General features: G+C 50.6%; 1 protein-coding gene across 1 annotated transcript; it reads left to right on the forward strand.

The window, feature by feature from the left end:
• Nucleotides 1-422: 422 nt before the first annotated feature.
• Nucleotides 423-22,032, forward strand: Ziz (dedicator of cytokinesis protein Ziz). Its single transcript, XM_029112611.1, has 21 exons — nt 423-521; nt 11,045-11,161; nt 11,448-11,705; nt 11,831-12,049; nt 12,177-12,369; nt 12,465-13,453; nt 13,569-14,016; nt 14,143-14,438; nt 15,195-15,248; nt 15,627-15,786; nt 15,921-16,150; nt 16,247-16,646; nt 17,702-17,880; nt 18,028-18,376; nt 18,473-19,353; nt 19,498-19,662; nt 19,797-20,370; nt 20,469-20,623; nt 20,714-20,915; nt 21,042-21,478; nt 21,586-22,032. Exons 1-21 carry the CDS (start codon nt 423-425, stop codon nt 21,706-21,708), a joined length of 6,528 nt encoding a protein of 2,175 aa, XP_028968444.1. The 3' UTR covers nt 21,709-22,032.

Genomic DNA, 22,032 nt, shown 5'->3' on the forward strand with positions numbered 1-22,032 from the left:
ATCCGCGAAAAATTTACATCCCTACCTATAGTCCAATACGGTCCTATAGCTGAATTTTCCACGAATATCAACCTTATCCGAGAGCCCGGAGCTGAATAGAGGTACATTTCCCTCCAGATTGGTAATGCCAGTGGGGAAACCCAGGGCCGAGATGAGGGCTGCACCGCCGTCAGGGCAGCTCTTACCTCAAGCAAGATCATCGGGCGAGTGGCTCCATCATTCGCAGGCGGCCGCCCGCCCGGCCGTGTGTTTGTTGTGATTGTTCGTCCATGGTGGTGGCAGAGAAGAGAAGAGGACCTCTTCCTCTCATATTTCTCAGCCTCATGACGACTACAGATGTTCCAGAGTGTCTGTGAAGATCGGTGTCAATCGAGATGAAGAATTCCGAGGACGATAAAAACTACTCCAAATAAACGATCAGAATGACCGAAAGGAAGTTCTCTCGAAGCCTAGCGAAACCGGGCAGCGCGGCGCAGGCTCGGGAAACTGTACGGGAGGCCGTCCGTGAAAGGACGTGTGCGGTGAGTTCAGAATCGAACGCGCCATTTTTTCAGTCAAGCTAGATTCCGAGCGCGGGAAGACCTCCACCTGGTTCGCAGATAGAGGCGAGGGTCGCCTCTTCGGGGTCGATGTGGGCTTCGAACAAATTTTGGCGCTGCCATTGCTCCAGTGTGGAGCCGATCCGACGTGAGATCCTCACACTGGTTCTTGACAGAACTCAGGTGTACGGCCGATTCCGCGGCCGTGAGTCATCGCATCGGTGGTCGTCGTCTCAACTCAGATAAATTCTTCTCTTGGAATCTCATTTTCTTCTGCTAGATAGCGTTTTGAAGCGGCAGGGTCGTTCGTCTCCGGCGTTAGAGAATCAGCGATGACCTGACTGGCCTTGAGAGAATGAAGAAAACATCTTTACATAATCTCGAAAAAGTCCGTGGACCCTCAAGTTCAACGGTGTCCTAAGTTCACACCGGGGTGCCAGGGTGGAGCCTCCGAAGCTAGTCAGGCTCCAGGCTCCGACAGAGAGCCTTGAGCGTTCAGTAACGTCAGGTGATGAGCTCGACGCGATTTACAGTTCAGCGTCAGCAAATGAGTCCTTTGAATAGACCGTGCAGGTCTGGATGATCGGTCCGGTTTGACTCTCCTAATGCATTGAATCTCCGCCGGGAATTCTGTGAACTAGCGCGCAAGGTTGCACAAGCCGACCTTGAGGTACGCGGCTGTATCTGAAACATACGGCGCGAGACGATGCTTCTAGAAGCAGATATGTTTAGTGCCTTACTCCAGAGCTCATCGTCAGAACGTCCCCCTCTTTTTTTCCATGGTAGAGCTCTTAACCTGGCTTTAACCTGAAGTGTACATCGAAACTTGAAGGTAGGCAGAAATTTTCGCTATTCCCGCCTGAACCCGCCGACCGCTAAGATTCACAGAGATCGCGGACAACGGATTGAGCTATTTGTTATCTACGTTCAGTAATCAGGGGGTCATCATATATAGAGGCCGAAGCCGAATATTCGTGTGAATATTCCTTAGACAGGTGATCAAGGAAGATTATTTCTCATGGGTAATGAGGCGTCGTGAGTCGTGGCCACGGAGATCAAACTCGGTGTCGATGCAAAGAAGTGCCGAATAAAGAGCTACTAGCGGGGTGAGATACCTACGTGGATGACAAGTGCTGCCGATAGGATCATAGATGAGGGATCCGTTCGACAGGGGCTGCTCTAAATTGAATGGGGTGATACTCTGTCGTCGGGTAGAGACTCGATTGAAAACGAGATTTCGCGGATTCTATTTCGGGAGAACATTCCTTGACTTCTTCTCTGGTTTCGTCCTTCATGGACTACTACATCGAATGACGAAATTATATACACGGCCATAGCGTGGACTCAGATCCGTTGATGACTGGCAGGGTCAGAGCTCAACCTTGATCTCGGTCTCTTCCGGAGCTCTCTTGTTGGTTTTAGCTCGCTTCGATTTTGTCGTCGATAATAGCTCATAAGCAGCACTGATTTCCATGAATTTTTGTTCCGCGAGAAGCCGTTCGTCGGGATCCTTCACTTTATCCGGATGATACTGTCGAGCCAGCAATTTATACGCGGCTTTGATCTCAACTTCCGTGGCGGTTTTCGACAGTCCAAGAAGTTTCGCCGCGTTCTCCTCTCCAGTCGTATCAAAGGCTTTGTAGATCTCTTTCCAGAGACTCCCGAACCCATGGTAGCGGACGTAGTTGTAGAGCCTGACCATCGTTTCGGTGAAGTTTTTCCATCCGGAGGAGGAGAAGAAGTTTCTGACCGAATCTACGCATCGAATCTCGGGCTCGCCCTCATCGGCGCTTGTCGTACAGTTGAAAATGAAATAACTGCTCGCCAGAGAGAGCACTACCCCAACGAGGAGCGCATTCGAGCCGAACCTCCGGAGTTTTGTTCCCGGATCCTCCGGTTTCAGGCGGAATCTTTTTGTCTTCCCAAACATGTGCTCAGACACCATCAAACACCAGATGGTGGTGGCCTTGGGACTGTAGCAATAGTACGGGGTGGTCAGGAGGGCTCCTTTGACAGCGCTCCCGAGATTGCCCTCACTTTCACCGATATTCCCGAGGAAATAGACCGTGTACGCGATCACGAAGGCCATAAGTAGAGGCATTACAAACGGACTCAGATACTCTGGAACGGTACCTTCGGGTATGGCACTTCGCGTCAAGTTCCAAAGGGACTGGGCCAAGATCGTTCCGACGATACTGACAAGGATCGATCGCGAGGGCCTGCTCTCGTTCCTGATTTTCTCGACGTAAGTTTCCTTGAACTCGCCGTCGAAGTTAGCCCATTTCACGTAATATCGCATGTGGAAGGCATCGTAGAGCCAACCGAGCCCACACCCGGCCAGGGTGACTAGCTGGACAACGCCATGCCGGTCCCTGCGCAGATAGAAATGATGTGCACCGAACAGTCCCAGAGTCCCCCACAAGAAGTATGCCACTGCGAGGGACTTCGCCATCGGCTAAACAATGACACGTTGGAAAAATGCCCGGGTGGCGATGCAAGCTCTATACGTTGCCCGTCTCTGTGCCACCTGTGACACACACCGAGCACACCCTCTCTTGAACGGAAACCCTAACTCACTCAAAAAGAAAGACAATCACATCACACACCCACGTCTTCGGAATGCGACACAAATGCTCCGTCGACGCTCCGGAGGTTTTTCTGATCCGAAGAAAATTCCCCCTCGATCGATGTCGGGATCACGAAAACCTCGACGGGATTTCACTCATCCTTCGTGATTCGTCCGGCTGAGGCCGTGACTATCTCACATAGGGAGCTGATTATCCGCGATCGGCACATTCGTTCGATTTGTCGAGCTCTCCTCTAGCAGGTCCGCGAATGGCGCTTAAGTTTCGAGAGCGGAGTCGACCCGGCCGACCGGGAGAGGGACCCGTAGAAATATCTAGCGACACAAATCCTTCGGGCAGTTCGATGATTCGGAATAAACTTCCAACGATACTGATGAGAAATGCGCTTTATGGAGGCATAGACAGATTGTTGCATGACCGTAGCCGATAGTTTCCCGATCGAATTCCGGCACGACGCGAGGAGTTCCCTCGACTCATCAAATATCCGCCGAGCTCCCATCCGTGACTCCCATTGATCACTGACTTGACGGCTCTCTGATTGGCGGGTCTCGCTTACACATCACCCATTCTAATTACGATCTGGGAGCCGCATGGATTGAAAATCTCCCTCGCCGCGGATCGTCGCGTGCTCCCGCGTCCTAAAGCTCATTTCTTGCTCTCGCCTCCTGAAGTCCCGAGACGAATTCGTCGAATCTCCGTCACAGTGTCTGCTCGCTCCTTATGTCCGACAAACACGGTGGATCCCTTAAGACAATTTGTTCTTCAATCGCGTGGTAGCTTAAGGCTATTGGTGGGAGTTCTGTGGCGGCAACATGAAGAAGATAGCGTAGGCTTGTTGTCTCAACATATTCGGTTGCTCGAAGGTCGCTCGACGACCACGTCAACAATTCGAGCATCTTTTCGGATCAGACTTTAATCCGCTCGCGTATGGCTTAGGTGTTGGAATCCGGCATGCTTTCTTCTCAAGTCGGTAGCGCTATACTGTGACGGAGCGATAATTCCTCAGAATGGTGGACACCTAGAACCGTTCTACCGAACACCGTCGCTTCGATTCGGCGCGTGGTATCCATCCGACAAGTGCCTCCCCCAAGTTCAAGCTATGATTTTGAGCCGGAGAGAAAAATGTCGCGCACAAGCGGGAACCAGAAATAGTATTCGCTCGCTCGTCTTTATTCTCCTTTCTAATGTTTACGTGCTTAATCTGAAGCTGATTTATTCCCCAAGATGAAAACACGCATTCACGGACGGTCAATGAGGAGCTGGTCTTCTCCATCCGAAGACAGTAATATCAAAGCGTGCAGTCGCCGCAGGCCAGTAGGAAGGCCGGCGGCTCGCAGTACCGCCGGCCGCTGTCGTCGCGTCGCGCGTCGCCGTGAACGACTTCGGTGTTGTTGTTGTCGGTTGGGAAGGTGGACAGTCGGCCTGTAAGCCGTTTGCTTGCGCAATAATTACGCGATGCGCCACGTCCTGACGGGTGTAAATCATGACCGCGGCGACGACGTACGGGACGTAAATGAAGCCGGAGGAATCTTCTTCTCTTACACGGTGAACATCATCATGTCCCCAATGAGGAGCTTTCATGTCTTGACCAGGGCGAGCCGACAGCGTCGGATAGGCATCCTATTAAAATAAAGTCATCTCAGTCAGACAAACCCTGGCCATAGAGCACGATTCGTTCGCTGAGTGAGTCGACTTTTCAGTTCTTCACGAAACTAGACGTTGAGCCTCCGCCTTGAAGATGAATGTCGATCCCGAGGCAAACAAAAAACTGATCAAGCTGAATGATCAACTTTTTCGGTCGAATAAGGATCATAGGACGAAATTCTCGACACCGCAACAAAGTCCACATGGGCTTCCGACTCGCAGGCTGGTAGTTTCTCATTTGATTTCTTCCCTCTGCCTAGAATCGAACACGATAATAATCAAGTGTCGATTACGAACAGAGTTATCTCTACGGTTTCCGGCAGATCGGAACATGAACATCGATCAATCGTTTCCCCAGTGTAGACCGTCGTCAATACCTCTGGAAAATTATCTGATTCTATCCCAGGTGTCGCGAAATGTCCGAGTGGCGAAATGATGAGAGAATCCGGTATGCGGATTAAATCACGATACCGTGGACGATAGGGATTTCGTGCACCTGATCTGATATGCCTCGCCTCCTATCGAAAGCTATGGCGGCGCCGCGCCGCCGTGACAAAGCTCTCATCCGATCCGTGGTCCTACTGTAATCCTCCTTCCGGAGCGGGAAGGAGCTTGATGAATTCTAGGAGGAAGGGGCGATAAATTCATAATTATAAGCACAAAACCTCTGATTCCCACGACTCATCGGGAGCGCGCCGTCGGATTCCTCGGCTGACCCGTTGTTTGTTCCCGGATGCTTGAACTCCACAAGGGTCGGCAGCGGAGGAGCGCGGCTCCTTGTCGACGAGTGCTCACTTTTCGGTGTATGATCGACGGAGTGTAAGGGCATGACCGGACCCGGGTCCCGATCTGCGGAGTTCCTCCAGGCTGGAATTGATTCCCCCAGGATTCCCGCATGCTGGACCACGAATTCCAGGGGCTACGCTGTTCAGAGTGCTGTCTCTGCTCTCTCGGGGTACTCCCCAGCTTCCCAGGAAGCATTCGCTATGTCGCCTGGGAGGCTGGGAATGCTCGTCCGTCGAAAGTTTTGTCGCTCCAGGACCTTCGGAATCCGGCCCGGCGCGTAAGAATTGCGCTCATTATTCTCAATGAAAGCTCCCTTTCTTAAGAGGTTCCCGCTCGGCCATTCATAAGTTTTGCCGAGCTCGAGAACGCCATCCCGTATAGTAGTACTTTCGCGTCGCGCCGCTTTGTTTACAGACCACGATGGTGTCTCTGGGCGAGCGTGGCAAGTCGTAGCTCCGGCCATGCTTCTTCTCCATTCAGCGGCAATGTTTGGGTAAGAAAACGAGCCGGCCTCTCCCCTCTGTCAAACGCCGTTAGTCGTGCGCGGACCTTCGGCGAGTTATCACGTCGATCGTCTAGTCGGTCACAAGGTTTCTTGTTGTTCGCCACCGAGGGAAATTGAGAATGTGTAATCTGTTCCGAGGACGGTAATCTGAAAACTGTGTGTGATAATCTGTGATGTGATGGTGCGTGAGTTGCGTCGATGGTCAAAGGATACATCTCAACCGATTGGAAAAGAGTGGGCACGATTCGGGGATTACAGTTCGCCTCGTACAAATGTTCTGGATGTTCTGCCGTCTGATTTCCCTTCGGACCGGGGAATGATTATTCTCCCTCGAACAAAGGGCAATGGTGATCGGAGGATGATCGTCAAAAATTACAACCTCTATCCGTTTCCGTTCCGGAGTTCTTCGGGATTCCTGCGGATTCGTTCATGTCTCGCTGAGATTGAATCTTTACGATGTCTCTCCATGATCGAGTCTGATTGTGAGATATCTCTCCGAGATCGTTTGCGTGAGGAACAGAATTTGGGTGTTGGCCGAGTCCAGCGATTTGTTGCGGACAGTTTGGGCGCCTCTCGAGCTTGGCTGAATGAGAGTGAGCTTGTTTTCAAAGCGACTCCTTCTCGCGGGTCGTTTGGCTGCTGGTCCCTCCAACTGTCTATGTGGACGAGCCGCATCTGAGGAGGAATTTTCCTATCATTGCTTTCTCGTCCCTGAACCTCAGGAGTCGCTGATTCCATGCCTACGTTCCTGATTCACAGCCGTTGATCGTTTGGCAGCTGCGAGGACCCATCTGAGAGGACGGGTCCTCAAGCGTCGTCGGCGATCACTGGAATCAAACTCGGTCAGCTCGTGGTCAAATCTTTCCCGGTTCCATTTGCTGGCACGTAGCTGTCGAGACTCCGTCCGAAATTCCCGCACTGAATCAGGTGCTCTCCGGGAGCATCATTCCCGCGCAATCGAGAATGTTCATGAACACAGGCTATTCCGAGTTCTGAAGCCGTTCTTTTCACATGGTGCGCGTCCGATGTATCTGAAGATCCCATCAAGCCTGACATCTTGCGTAGGCCTCCATAGCAGCTGCTCACTGCTCTAGAATACTCTGCTCGTGACGACATTGGCCAAAAAACGTGGCTGGGTCGAGTCACCAACCGAACCGACTCACTCCATGTTGTTCGACATTTTCACGGTCCACGTAAGCCGGTGACTGATTCGACACTATCGATGTCGATCCGCCTAACACGACCCGAATGTGAATGTTAACACTTCGCAGGAAACATCTGATCGACGAACGTTGCATAGCTGCTTCATCGAAGGTGTTTCTCATTTTTGGTGGATATCGAGGTGTTCCCGCAAGTTTGTTCCCTGATCGTTTCCTCCCCGGAAATCACGAAAGACAATCGCGGATCTCTATTGTGAGTGTTCATGCATCCGGACGGGTCCTCCGCCAGGAACATCCCCGGAATCGGTCACGCTCTGTGCCAGTGTGTCTTCGTGGGAGATATGTTCTCTGCCTCCTAGGAGTGAGGATTGCATACGAGCTGGTTCGTCCAGCTTACTCAGTGTCGAAGACCCCGGTAGGTCAGCTTTGGAATCCACTCCGTCAAACGGAGCCCATGTTATGGGAAAAGCTCCTTGTGAGGATTTAAGAGGCTTCAAAATCGCTTGTTTACCTCTGCGTACTTCGAGCATCCAGATGAGACTTCTGTCGAAAATCTCGCGGAAGCGTCCAGCTCAGCTCCGGCAGGTTCTCCGCGCTATTCCAAACCTGCCTGCGTAGTTAGCGAGAGAAATATCATCACGGTGTGAATGACTCAGCTTCTCTTCGAAGTTAATCGGCTTCCGAAAGCGGCTCGGGGTCTCAGCGTTTCACGTGTCTGGGAAGCGATCAGACAACGCGTGCTTTTCCGTCCAGTGGCTCAATGCTGGCCAATCGTGGACGTTTCCAGAGAGAGCCTCCGGCTCAAATTTCGTCCGTGACCGTTTGGTGCAATGATCGTCGAGCTCGCAGAGTTACGGGGTCTCTCAGAATGGAAGCTCAGGAGCGGCCAATTCTGCATCCGATCGAGACTGATTATTCCACGGAATGGCGCCCCGATTGCTAAAATGTCCTCTCCGTGAAGGCTCTCCCGCAGTTTTTGGATCAAAAACGAAAATGCCTGCCTCCTCAATCATTAGAGAAATCAGACGTCAGAACACCGTCAGAACTCTCTTCATGAAGCGTCAGAGGGTGCTACGCCGATGTCTCACTTAATCAGAACAGATGAAGCTGTCCTGAAGAGATGAAGAGACTCAAGTTGAAAATCTTCCAGTTCATGAGATCGGGGATTGTGCCTACGGAGTGTTGACGTCTGACGCCGCTTTTTGAGTACGACAAGCGACGCCAAGATGGTTCACTCCGCTCAAGTGAGCAACGCTCAGGTGCAGCAGGTTCAAGTCCAGGTCAATGGGCGGAACCTGATTCTGCTAGGTCGGAAGGAAGTTCGGTGGCGGGATTATCCTCTGAAAGATGTCAGACCAACCAAAGAACACACCGAAGACGTTCCCAGGGTGATCGCCAAAAAGAGGAAGATTGTAAGTTTCTTTTCCCGAGTTTTCCTTTTTCCCTTCTCCAATTCCGGCGATTGGCTTAAACCCCCATAACGAGTGCTACACATCTTAATAATCATCACTATCATTGTATCATCACCATAATAATAATAATTATTATCATCATCATCATTGTCATCACGGAGAAGAGTTCTCTCGCTCGTCGAACATAGAACGCCGAAAGCCCGGGCATCAACATTGGACACTGTGTTTTCTTTTATTCCTCATCTTTTGTGGTTGGTATTCCCGCTTGAAGAATGACGGCGAGCCGAGGGCTTGCCACCAACCCTCGTTCGCTTCGGCCATCTCATCGCGATTATCTTCGCATAATGTTGCCGTAACTTGAAGGATCGGGAAGTTGACATTGTCAGATTGCGCCGGTCACAGCGGAACTCATCATCATCATGAGCGCTTTGCAGCGGCAAATGCTATCGCTGGGGGTCAGTGTGCGTGGATCGGGCAGTGGTCGGCCGGCGTATTCCACACGGGGAATTTCGCGAGCGAACTTGCTGGAATCACTGGAGCTACGTTGGCTCTTCCGTCAGCGTGTTTCCTTGCGCTTCTGGTGACATGAAAGAATCCGGCGGAACATCCCAAGGAATCGGCTCAGCCCCGAAGCGAGCGAAAGAAATTTCGCCGTGAGATGGATGAGGCATTCTGGAATTCGTAGGATACCTTGATTTTTTTCTTCCATTTTTTTCCCTCCCGATCCCGACTCGAGCGAAATGAGGCTCCGTGCGATCGCCACGCCCGCCATAGCGTTCGGGTGACACACGAATCGGCTCCTGCGCGGCGGAATCCTCTCGGTCAGAATCCGATTGAACCATGAACCAATGACACCTTGCGAGAGTTGAACTCGAAGGCGAATTAATTGAAGGTTCCCAAGTGGGACGATCGGTGAGTTGGTACTGCGATTCACCCTCACGGATCCTATCGGAAGGCTTCCCGGAACGTTGCGATGTCGTCTCTTTCTGGAGAAGCACGTGTGCGGAGGACTGCTTCTCCTTCGTCGCCTAGCGTCATAAATAAAAATGAACGAACTCTTAAAAATCGTTGGCCCGTCGTAGTGCAGTCGGATTAGAAGACCAAAATCTATTTCCCATGGAAGAGAGAGAGGAAGAAGAATGCCGCATTAATCGAGATAATGTCATTGCTTCCAATCATATTTGTTCATTGTCGTCTGGAAGTCGGCTCCCAGAGCTCTCGCGGCTCATATTTGCTCGCTTACGATAGACTAGGAAATCTGAAGGAAAAAGTCAAAGGGAAGTCGGAGTGAAAGACTTCCAAATGGAAAACGTCCAGAAGAAAAAACGTCTGCTGGCCCGAACATCGAGTGCTTCCGCAGATTGTTTGTTGGAGTGATTTATCGTGCGGCCGTTGGATGGATCGGTTGCTCGCTCACTCAGTCGTTGGTCGGTCAACCGGTCGGTCTGTTTGTGGGCAGTTCCAAGTATGTCATCACGCGCGGGGCCTTTCCTGAGGGAATACTTTGTACTACCATGGAACTAGCTCCACCGAATTCTCGACAAAGAGTTGCTTGTAGGAAACGGGACGCCTGCCTACCGAGCAGTGTTCTCCCGCGGAATACGGTGACATTCCGAGCCACTTAAACGCGCAGCTCAGCAGGTCGTGATTTCCTCCGGATGTCGAATAGAACACGTATCGATCGATCCGACTCTCGGATAACCGAGTATTCCGAGTCGACTGCTTCGGAAACGGCCCGGAGAACGACGAGTTCGACGAGAGGAACTGTGATCGAGTGTAGGGAATTTCTTTTGGAGGGATTATCATGATTATTATTAGACTACATGAGGGCGACTCAGGTCTTACACGTCGCAGTTATGAGTTCTCTGTAGGCGTACGATGAGGCGGTGCAAGCTCCCAATAAATCGGTGAATGAATTCATAGCAATAGTGCGTGTTGAAATCGAGGGGGTGGTTCTCGCTGTGCTATTGACCGCTCTGTCTGTTCAACTATCGACGTTGCTCTGACTCGTCGCGACTGAGTTTATTTATTTATTCATACATTCTTCCATCCGCTAACCTTTCGGCTTGTCTATCCAACGATCCCGTCGGAATCGGATAGTGGGAGGGCCGCTCCGATTGTTCAAGAGTGAAGTTGGGTGAATCCCTCTCCATGTATTCAATGGTCATTCCCCAGGAAGCTCTGATTCTCCTGGATAAAACCCGATCCTTATACCGAAAGGCATTGCGTTGCCTGATCCGATCCCTTGTCGGCAAGATCTGACCTGAGGGACAGTATGAATTCACCTGGGAAACCAAACAGTTCACCTTCTCCAGAGGGAGATTGAATGCAGGAAGTTAATACATGCAGGAATTGATTGACGACGTCGACGGAAAAACAAACCTTTCCGTGACTTTTCTGTCGTCTTCCACAGATTCGTCCCCATCTTAGTGAGCCTTTGGACTATGAGAGTTTCGTCACGGAAAACCGGACAATTCTGCAGAATGATCCTCACCGGGAAATGCTACTTTTCCCGCCGGACGACATCGCGGTGAGTACTAAGCGATTTGCCGCCACTGCTCGCTGTCCCTCTGGCCCTGAGCGCGGGATCTTAGCTCGGATGTGTAAACTTGAGACGAGCGTCAGTGGTCTCCTCTCGAGAATCGAGCTAGGGTTTTGATAAGACTGACTCCAGGACCTATATATTATGTATTTGGCGAAATTCTCCGCAAAGCCTAGCGGTGAAGCGGCATGTGGTCGCCTCGATATACATATGTTCTCTATTCTACGAAGATTCCCTGTCCGCAGCATCCATTTATCGAATTTCCCATTTACAGCGATCCATCATTCCACGCACCATCAGAACAACAATGCCGACCGTTCCCCAGATTATCAACTCCCTCCAAGAGGGGAAAACCGCCGAGAAGTTACCCCTATTCGTGCGGCAATGCCTCCAAACTTATTCGTCGGATTGGATCAGAGTCATTTTCAAATACAGCAAATATGGAGCGACGTACAAAGAGCTCGTCGAAAGACCGGCAGATCTGCAGGAGCACATTTACGAGGTCGACGCCGAAACTGATATCCGAGATGCGGTAGGCTCAAGTTCCTGACGCGAAACCTGAATCGGCTCCGAAACAGAAAAAATCATTGCAGAGACATCAGTAGCTTCGACGAGCCGCTACATAGGAAATCTTTCTGATTCGTCACATCCTTTCAGAATTCGCGCTCGGAGGAAAGCTGTGTTGTCAGAGAAGGCTGGATCTTGAAAGGACCAGAGCTCGGGAGTGATTCACTTTTGGCTTTAGCGACCAAATCGTTCAAGAAACGCTTCATGGTACTCAAGCGAGGAGTTGACGGAGTACACATTCTAGAATTCTATAAAGATGAGAGGAAAACGGATTGCAAGGGAACGCTCTCCATGGAAGATTGTACAGGGGTAAGGCTCCCGATTGATGAGAGTATTGAGGTTTGATAGTCGAAGGAGATAGGAAACTCGGCTCAGGATCCTAAACCGCCGCGTACTCAGCATCGTACACTGACCGCTGGAACTTTCTGTCCTCTAGGTTAGAGATAATGTTCGTAAACCAAATAAATACTGCTTCGAGTTGGAAGGGAAGGAGAGTAAACTCTGCGTCCTAGCTGCGGACTCAGCTCTAGACCAAGACGGTTGGATAGGTTTGATGAGAGCAATCATCAAGTCTTCCAGACACTTGAATGAGGCCAAGAAAAGTAACGGTACGGTGACGTCGCCCGAAGGTGAGTCTCCGACGATCGACCTAGATGCATATCTCGGATTCGGAAAATGTGGTCGTCGAAGAATGTTTGAGGAAACTCTTCTCTCCTCCTTACAGAGACGCTGCCTGTCTCTTTGAACGGCACACCGAACGGTAACTCTCTGAAGTCCCTTGAACACTCGAAAAATCCTGATCTTGTGAAGTATGCCCGCGAGACAGAATACACAATTGCTCATGCCCGGAAACAGAATCGACAGAATATTTTTGCGATTTATCCCGATCTCGCCCTAACGGAAAGTGCTCACCAAATAAGCGAATACGACAAAGTCGCCAAACCATTCGAGGAACAGAAAGACATTCGCCTATTTATTCGATGCGAAGGGATCCATTTCGACCTCCAAGCGCCCATGGAGGATTCTGGGCATCTCTGTCAGGTTGAGCCGTACATCACGACCATGGCGATCTACGATATTCGGCGGATGCGGAAAGTATCCGAAGATTTCCGTTTCGACGTGAACAATCCGTACATCAGGAACATGCTGCCGATAAGCAGAAAGAACAGTACTTCGTCGTCGAATAACAACGCCGAGGACGACCCTACGGTATCGACCTTCAAGGAGCTGGGGGAAGAATGGCTCGCGTTCCCGAAGCAAGCGATCTTCAGCGTTCAACACAAGGAGCCTGAACTCTTCCTCGTACTACGAATCGAGAAAGTCCTCCAGGGCAGTATCAACCACGCCACTGAGAGTTATCTCCGCGGAACGGCCGACACCGAAGGCAAACAAGGCAGCAAATTGCAGAAACAAGTTCGACAATGCTGTCAACATCTAGGTCACTATCGGATGCCATTCGCGTGGTCTTGTAGACCGATCTGCAAGAAATTCAACGGCGAGGTGGATTTCGAGGCCGAGTTTAGACCCATCTACCGACAAGAATCGTCGAAGTTGTCGGATGAGGATCTGCTGAAGATGCTCACCGACTTGAAAAAACCCGAGAAAGTCAAACACATGACCGTCATTCCGGGCCGGGTGAGGAGTTCGATCAGGATCGTGAAGTCCGACGAGCAAATCGTCAACTCGTTGACCCCGGCTCTCATCCCGGTCAAGGTGAGGTCTCCAACCACCCAATCGTTGTTGTTGTGCAATTATCGCAAACTCTCTATTGTGGCATACCCGAGCGACGGGGACTTTGAAGGAAATTTACCCGAGTAAAAAATTGCAGCCCTTCCCAATACCGCCGAGGGAAGAACCCACTCTCGAGGTGCAGCAGTTCCCCACGGATGCGCCCTCGGACGCCCATCCATTCTGCACGTATCTGAACCACTTGTATGTGTATCCGAAATGTCTGAAGTACGATGGGCAGAAGTATTTCCCAAAAGCGAGGAATTTATCTTGCTGTGTCGAGCTACGGGATAGCGACGCGGATAACGCGGAGCCGCTCCGTTGCATCTTCGGCCGTCCTGGGGAATCACTGTTCACCTCGAGATCGTATTCTGCGGTCACTCACCACAATCAGAATCCCGATTTCTACGAAGAAGTCAAAATTGCCTTACCGTTGCTCATCCATGACAAGCATCATCTTCTCTTTACGTTTTACCATGTCAGCTGTGATACGTCGAAGGCGGGACGACGAGCGAAAGGTGAAAACCCTGCCGTGGAAACCATTGTCGGTGAGTGATGCTAGATGATGAGTATGTTTCGGTGGATCGGGATGCGACGATTATAAAATGAGAAAACAACAGTCGATATGAAATCGCCTTAATCCGAATCCACCTGACAGCCGATGTTCTCCTTAGGCTACGCTTGGCTGCCTTTGCTCGTCAAGGATCGGATGAACGTCTCGTCCGCTGAGCACAATCTGATGGTCTCAGCCAATCTGCCGGGAGGGTACCTATCCTGCAAGCCTTTGGGTTTAGGAAAGGGACTGGCAGGACCGGAAATCAAACCGGTCGACAATGGGAAGGAGATTTTCAAATTGCAGCTCAGAATGGTCAGCACTGTCCAAGCAAAGGACCAATTCCTGCACAGCTTCTTCGTCCAATGCAACAAAGTCTTAGAAAAAGAGAGGGGAATCTCTCTAGATGTCAATGAAGTCAAGGTGAGCGGGGAATTAAGTCCCGGCTGGAGGGGTGGGAAGACTCGGGCGGAGGTCACTAAATGTCGGGTGGAAGGTTTCCTTCGGTTCCTAGAAGTTCACTCCGGTCACTACTTAGAGCGAGGGTGCTACAGCACTCACGCCGTCACTGAGAAATAGGAAATTCTCCGCGTCCATCCTTCCCGCGAATGCTTGGTCCCTCGCCCCGTGGATGGCTTTCGTCCTGTACTCGGTTTTGTACTGTGCAGAAATTGGATGTCTTGATTGTCTGGCATGATCCTCATCTGATTTGACCCGTTAGAAATCCTTGCTCGATGCCGAATGTGTATTCCGCCCCTCCCATCGCATTGTGACTGAGAATGCTTCCTAGTTTGTGTCAAACCACCTAATTATAAGGTAGGAATAATTACTAGAGTTATTCCAATTATTGCAATATAGGTCATTTTCCGCGTGCACTCCTCATTGATGAAGCAATTTGAAGCACCCCACAAATACATTTCGGATGGTTGCGAGCACGCGATTGCACTCTGTAGAGTAGGGTGTCGAAACTGATCTCTCAGACAGGCGGGACCGGAGATGGAGCTCATACTAACGGAAGGCGGCGATCCAACTGAATATAACACTTAACAATAACTCATCGCTCTACCAGTCTAATTTGAACTAACCACGGGACTGCCCGAAATCGTTGACGCATCTTTCTCTTACAAAACTCAAGCAACGTCTCCTTCCCCTTCTTCCCCATGCGAACTCCAGGAACAGGCTTACGCGGATTCCAACCTTGGGAGAGAAATAACTAAATTGATCAAGGTAAATCAAGCAAAATCTAGCCGGAGTGCTCGAGGAGAAGACGGAGCGCGAAAACAGGCCGGAGGAAATTACGCCAAGACCTTCAAACGATCTCACGATATTAGGGAATGAATTCGTTTACGGCGCGAAGTCGGTTGCTCCTTTGCCGCGCGCAGCATAATAAAACAGGACGTCCGTTCGCTGTATACGACCGACTCTCAGAGTCGAAATGATTACGGACGCGATTCGACTTACTCTTTATCCCGGATAAAAACTCGTGTTTCATGTTTTCGCTATGTACGTCTTCGACTATGTGTAATTTCCAGCCAAAGTAGGCTCGATGTCCCGATATCAGGGAATCATGTGATCGATTGAAGTAAATTGTTGATTGCGTTGTAGGCTCTACATGCTGTTGAAGGACACACACTGGTATGCTTTTTACCGACCATCATCAACCAGCTCTTCCGGATGCTGGTGTCAATCAAAAATGAGGATGTGGCCCTCAATATCGTGAGAGTTCTCATCCACGTGGTGACTGTGGTTTCCGAAGCTAGCCCTGGTAATTATGACTTCTCCGTTCAATCTCGGTTTCGTTAGTATCTGGTACTCTGAAGCTCTCCGAGTCGAACTTCAACTCATCCATTTCTTGAATCGATGGGAGTCGTGACAGACTGAACTCATTTGCAGTGAAAGTTGAAGTGCTGCATTCCTACGTGCAGTACGCGTTCACAATTGATTCCGAGACGACAAGGACGACGGTACAAACGCTTCACCAAGAATTATGTCTCGCCTTGTGCAAACTCTTCGCCCAAGCTGACCAAGATTTTCTGGTCATCACTAAGTTCCTGGAGCATTCTTGGTTCTTCCTCCAAATCATGGCGAAGTCCATGGCTTTGTTCCTGCTTAGAACCGAACGCATTAAGGTGAGCTTGATCGTCTGAATTAACGAGCCCCGTACTCTACCCTCCATAGTTTCTTATGCGGACCGCCTAAATTGATATTTCCATCGATATTTCCAGATGCAACGGCAGGAGAGATTCCCAAAGACGTTTGAAGAGCAAGTCCTCAAGTTGGTGCAAGCCATGGCGGTACAGATCTTCAAGAAGTTCCACGAGGGCAAAGATAAAGGAAAAGACAAAAAAGATTGCAAGGAGAAGGAGAAAATCCTGGGCATAGCACAAGCCGCGAATCGAGCGCTCGCGCATCTTCTCAAACGGAGTCTCTCTCTGATGAATCGAGGCTTCTCGTTCCGGCTTATATCGCTCTATCTCGATCGGTTCTCACCTCAGGACGACACGGATTTGCAAAAGCTCAAATTCGAGTTTCTCGAGATCATCTGTTCCCACGAGCATTTCGTCGCTCTCAATCTGCCATCACTGCGCGGCTTCTTTACTAGAGGATACTCTAAAAACTCGAAAGGTGCGTAACATCTTTTTTTCCTCCCTTCAACAGAATTTAAGAAGTCTAACCCGGGAGACTCAGGGTAGCTTCCATTTCGAAAACCTTCTCGATCAAGCATTATATTGTAGCTCCGGGATATCGTCCCAAGACGTCTCGTCGACCGCCTGACCTGTCTCCATAGGTATTCTGATTATGGCCGAACACTCGTCCCACCTATTTCTGACCTTGAGTAGATCGCGCAATGTCCTCCTCTTACTTCATCCTCCCATTCGGTTCTCTTTGAGTTTCCCCGTTTCCATTGCTCAGGTACCGTTTCCCCCATGCCGCTCGTTTTCGAGGAGGAGGTGGCTTTCCCCTCGATGGGTAAGTCGTTCGCTCACCCTGAAACTTGGTGACCGGATCGCACAACTAAGCCACCGTTGACTGGTTGACTGATTAATTACTTGTTGCCCCAATGATGGATTGATTGGTTGACCTAATGACAAGCAGCAAAAATCACTCCGAGTCTCGATCTCGTCGAGCGCACTTTTGCACCTGAGCCCCATGCACTCGCTTCTGATCTTCGACGAGTAGGGTCGAAATGACCGAAGCTTCTCTCACTTGTCCGAGTCGAAGAGAGAAACCAAAATTTCTCGGCTTTTCGCAATCAGACGAAAACCCGATGGATTCCCGAGTCGTGGATTTCCGGTACCTGTCCACGTGTAAATTGTCCCGCTTCTCCCTACTGAATCGTTCTGTCTCAGTTTTCTGTCACTAACCTGTTTGCCAATGATGTCGATCATCAGAAGAAATGAGTCGATATGTGAGAGAAATGTGGAAGTTGCAACAGGAATCGGTAGCAATGGATTTATGTCACATCTCGAATGGATCCTAAACTAGAGGCGACAATTTCGTCGCAGGGTGAGATTCGAGCCTGGATCTCCCCGAAGTTGTCGAGCACCTTCCGCCGTCGGCTCACTCGAATAACGTTTGCGGTGTGTCTGAGAGAGTGAAGCACTGTCTTGAGAGAGGCTTGGTTCCAGTGTTTCGGGGGCGAGCTGACGATTCGATACGACATCCTTCGCTCTTTGCAGATTTCGAAAGCGAGTACAACTTGACCACGGAGTTCTGTCAGGCTCATTATCTGGTCGGAGTCTTGCTCATCGAGCTCCGGGCGGCGCTTTCCGAAATATCCACCCTGCGCAAGATCGCTATTCGCGTTCTCTGCAACGTGCTAGCGAAACATGCTTTCGACGACAGATACCAAGGATCGGTGAGTTGCCCCGAGATACTCGGGGGCCGACGATGGTAGACTTTGATGCCAGCGAACGCTCGGTTCCCACGGCCAGAGAACAGAGGATGTAGCCCAAGTGAGGGGGAAGCCTCCGACAGCTCGCTCACGACTGCCGATTTTTTTCAGTCTCAGCAAATGCGCATCGCTTCCCTTTATTTGCCAGTCATTTCATTGCTGCTGGAAAACATAAATCGTCTACACACCTATCAGAACCACGAAGCTCCGGAACCCCCTCCGACAGCAAGCTCAATCCTCACCTCGATCACGACCATGGACTCAATATCGCTCTCATCCTGTTCCAATGCTTCAAGGAGGACTTCGCAGAACCTCGAATCGTGCGCGTCGTCGACGGTAACTTTGGCGGCGAGCGAAAACGGTTCGCCGGAACATTCGAAGCGGAACACTTTAGTACTCAGCGCGCAAGACCGGGTGAATTTGCGAGACCCGAACTACTTGTCGATCATCGCAGGACAAAGTAAGCCCAACGTGAAATCGGGGCGTTGCCTTCCCCGTCTGATCTAATGCTCTAATTTGAGCTACCCATACTCATGGGATGAATTCTCGATTCCAGCGTCTTCACTTCCACCGTTGTCGAATGGACTGTCGGCGATGTCGAGTGGTTCGCAGACGTCTCTCGAGAGCTCTGCGTCAACACAAACCACTTCAGAATCAAATACTCTCAGAGGGAGCATCAGTCCCGTGCACTCGCACCATGGAGGACATATTCGCAGTCCGTCCATGCCCCTCGGTGGCCTTCTTGGGGTCATGCGATACGACAAGTTTGAACCTCAGGAAGTGAAAGATCTCTTGGTGTCGTTCCTCTACGTCGTGAAACACCTACACGAAGAAGTTCTCATCGGTTGGTGGCAATCCAGCTCCGACGTTGATCTCCTGGACTTCTTCCATCTATTCGAGCTCTGTTTGCATCAATTCAAATACCAGGGCCGAAAGCAGAATCGAATCATTCCAAGTGGCTCGTCAGATGCGTCGAAGTCTATGACGCTCCCACTCAGGACGCAGGCACCGAACTTCAAGGGAGCGGAAGGGAGCGGTTTCTATCGCGCTCTCCTCGAGGCCAACATGGCAACGGAGGTCGGCTTGATAACGCTCGACGTTCTCGGGCTGTATTGCAGCAACTGCAAATCTTCTTTACTCTGCAACGAGGGCGACAACCCCCTCATGAGAATGATATTCGACATTTATGTCAGTTTCCTGCGGGTGGGACAATCGGAAATTCTGCTCAAACACGTTTTTGCCGCCCTTCGAGGCTTCGTCAACAAGTTCCCGCAGGTGTTGTTCGCGGGTAACGCGATCCTGTGCGGGAAATTGTGCTTCGAATTGCTGAGATGTTGCAATTCCAAACTGTCCTCGGTCCGCATGGAAGCGTGTGCTCTGCTCTATCTCTTGATGCGATCCAACTTCGAGTACACGTCCCGTAGAGCTTTCACGAGGGTAAGTGACCTCCACGCATCAGCGCCGGAATGGAGGAAAACGATATATCTGGCTCCCCGATTCTATGGCCAACAATGACGCGCGGGTGACCTTCTCATGGATTTCCTAATTGACAGAAAATTCACCTCCGTGCGATGCTTCCAGGTTCATCTTCAATTGATAGTGTCGGTATCCCGACTACTGGGCGACATCACCAACTTGAACTCGGCCCGTTTCCAAGATTCCTTATCGATCATCAACAATTATGCTGCGGCAGATAAGGCAATACACTCGATTTTCCCAAATCAAGTGAAGGATCTGACCAAAAAGGTGAGAATCTGCTCATTTCACCTCCGGCCTGACGGATCCACGACCCATAACTGCTCGGGGCTCACTGACTCCCGGGAAGATTTTCCTCTCCTCGTGACAAGTTGCTCCGTATAGACCCGAATCTTCCCTTGCAGGTTCGAACGGTTCTCATGGCCACCACAGCCATGAAAGAAAACGAGAAGGACCCCGAGATGCTATTGGACCTCCAACTGCGTCTGGCCAACAGCTATAGCGCCACGCCAGCTCTGAGAAGGACCTGGCTTGAAGCTATGGCCGGCCAACACGAGCGCAACGGCAACCTCACCGAGTCCGCCTATTGTTACCTCCACATGGCAGCCCTGGAGGCAGAATTCCTGCGTCATCAGGGAATCTTCCCGCAGGGCTGCAAGGCTTTCGAGGCAATCTCACCGAACGTTGTTCGTGACGAAAGCAATTTGAAGGAGGATACCGGGACTCACGACTTCCCATACACCGAGGAGTCTCTCATTGAACAGCTAGAGAAATGCGCCACTTTGCTAGACTTAGCGGAGAGATATGAGCTGATGTCGAAAGTGTACATGCTGTGCATACCGTTCTACGAACGCAAGAAAAACTACGAATCCTTAGCAAAGTGCTATCAAGTTCTACACAATTCGTGCCGTAACATCATCGAAGTGGAAGGCTCAGGAAGACGTCTGCTTGGAACATATTACCGAGTCATGTTCTTCGGTGAGTGACTTCCCTCGTCGCGTGAGAGAAGAATGCGCGTCTATCGTCAGTGAATATCTCTAGGCGAACTCCTCAATTTTTTCATCCGAACGTTCCAGGCGAAAGCTATTTCGGAGACGAGCATCAGAAGGAGTATGTGTACAAAGAGCCCAAAGTCACTTCTCTGCCTGAAATCTCCGAGCGCCTCAGACATCTCTATGTCGACAAATTTGGCTCGTCCGACCTCGTCAAGATGATAATGGATTCTAGCCAGGTGAGCCCCGTCGTTGCCTTCTTCTCGATGGGTTGCCGATAGTAGACGTCTATCCGAGACGGTTGTTTGACGTACCCCGATTCTACGCAGGTGAAGGTAAGCGAGCTAGACCCCGCGTGTGCCTACATTCAAGTCACGCACGTTGTCCCGTACTTCGAGGACAAGAAGATATCCGAATTCGAGCGACACAACAACGTCAATTTGTTCATGTTCGAAACCCCATTCACCTTATCCGGCGGGAAACCGAGAGGTGAACTCCATGAGCAGTGCAAACGAAGAACCATTCTCAAAAGTGAGTGCTCGCTCGAGACCTCCGTTTAGGTCTCCCAGCGAATTCTGAGCATAGCTCATAAGCCGTAAAGGAAGACGTCGCCTCTTCCGAAAATTCTTCCGTCCGCTGAAACAGACAATTTTCCAGCGGAATACTGTTTCCCGTATGTCAAAAAACGGATCAACGTTCGTGAGCGTAGATCCTTCGACTTGAGTCCGATTCAAGTCGCGATAGACGAGATGGAAACAAGAATCATCGAGCTCAATCAGGTCATCTCGAAGAAACCCACGGACGTAAAGAAGCTGCAACTCAAACTTCAAGGCAGCATCAGCGTGCAAGTCAACGCCGGGCCATTAGCATACGCGAAAGCGTTCCTCACGCCCTCGGCATCGGTCAACTATCCATCGGTTGAGGTCGAACTGCTGCGGGAGAGCTACGAGCGCTTCTTGGCCTCGTGTCAGAGTGCACTCGACCTCAACGGGAGGGCGATCGCCCCGAATCAGATGGAGTACCAGCAGCAACTGAAGAAGAATTACGCTGATGTTGCCAGACAGCTCGTTGAAATTCAAAGTGACAAGGTCGGTGCATTAACATGCTTTCTTTTGGGAATCATCGTGTTGGGCTCCGATATCAGCTGAGGGCATTTCATCCCGATTTCGCATTGAATTTGTTCCTCCATCTCCCTTCGCAGCCCTCCATGATCCCCACAACGGACTGCGAGACCTCATCTAACGGATCGTCATCTTCGACCAAGCGACTCTCTTCCGAAGTCATCCATTTCATGAGCGGCACCCCTGGTTCTAGTACCGCGTGAATGGAACACAGAGACCCGAACGTCGATGTCTACAGCTCATGCTCTGATCTGGATGTCAGAACATTGGGCTGAATGACTCAGCAAGCTTTGTAGTCAAACGGTTCTCTGCCTTAGAGGTGGGAGAGACAGAGACAAGGAACGAATGAGATTTGTAAAAACTTTGGAGACCGATATAATCAGACCGTGCTTTTGTACTTTTGTACTCGTCGATCTGTTTCGCTCCTACGTGGAACGGTCGACGACCAAGTAATAGTATTTAGTGATCGATACTTGTAATTGCTTGTAGTTTCGATGAAGACGTTTTTCCGAGAACATTGAAAGATA

The sequence above is a fragment of the Galendromus occidentalis genome, unplaced genomic scaffold (assembly GCF_000255335.2).
Source record: "Galendromus occidentalis unplaced genomic scaffold, Mocc_1.1 scf7180000077520, whole genome shotgun sequence".
Lineage (NCBI taxonomy): Eukaryota > Metazoa > Arthropoda > Arachnida > Mesostigmata > Phytoseiidae > Galendromus > Galendromus occidentalis.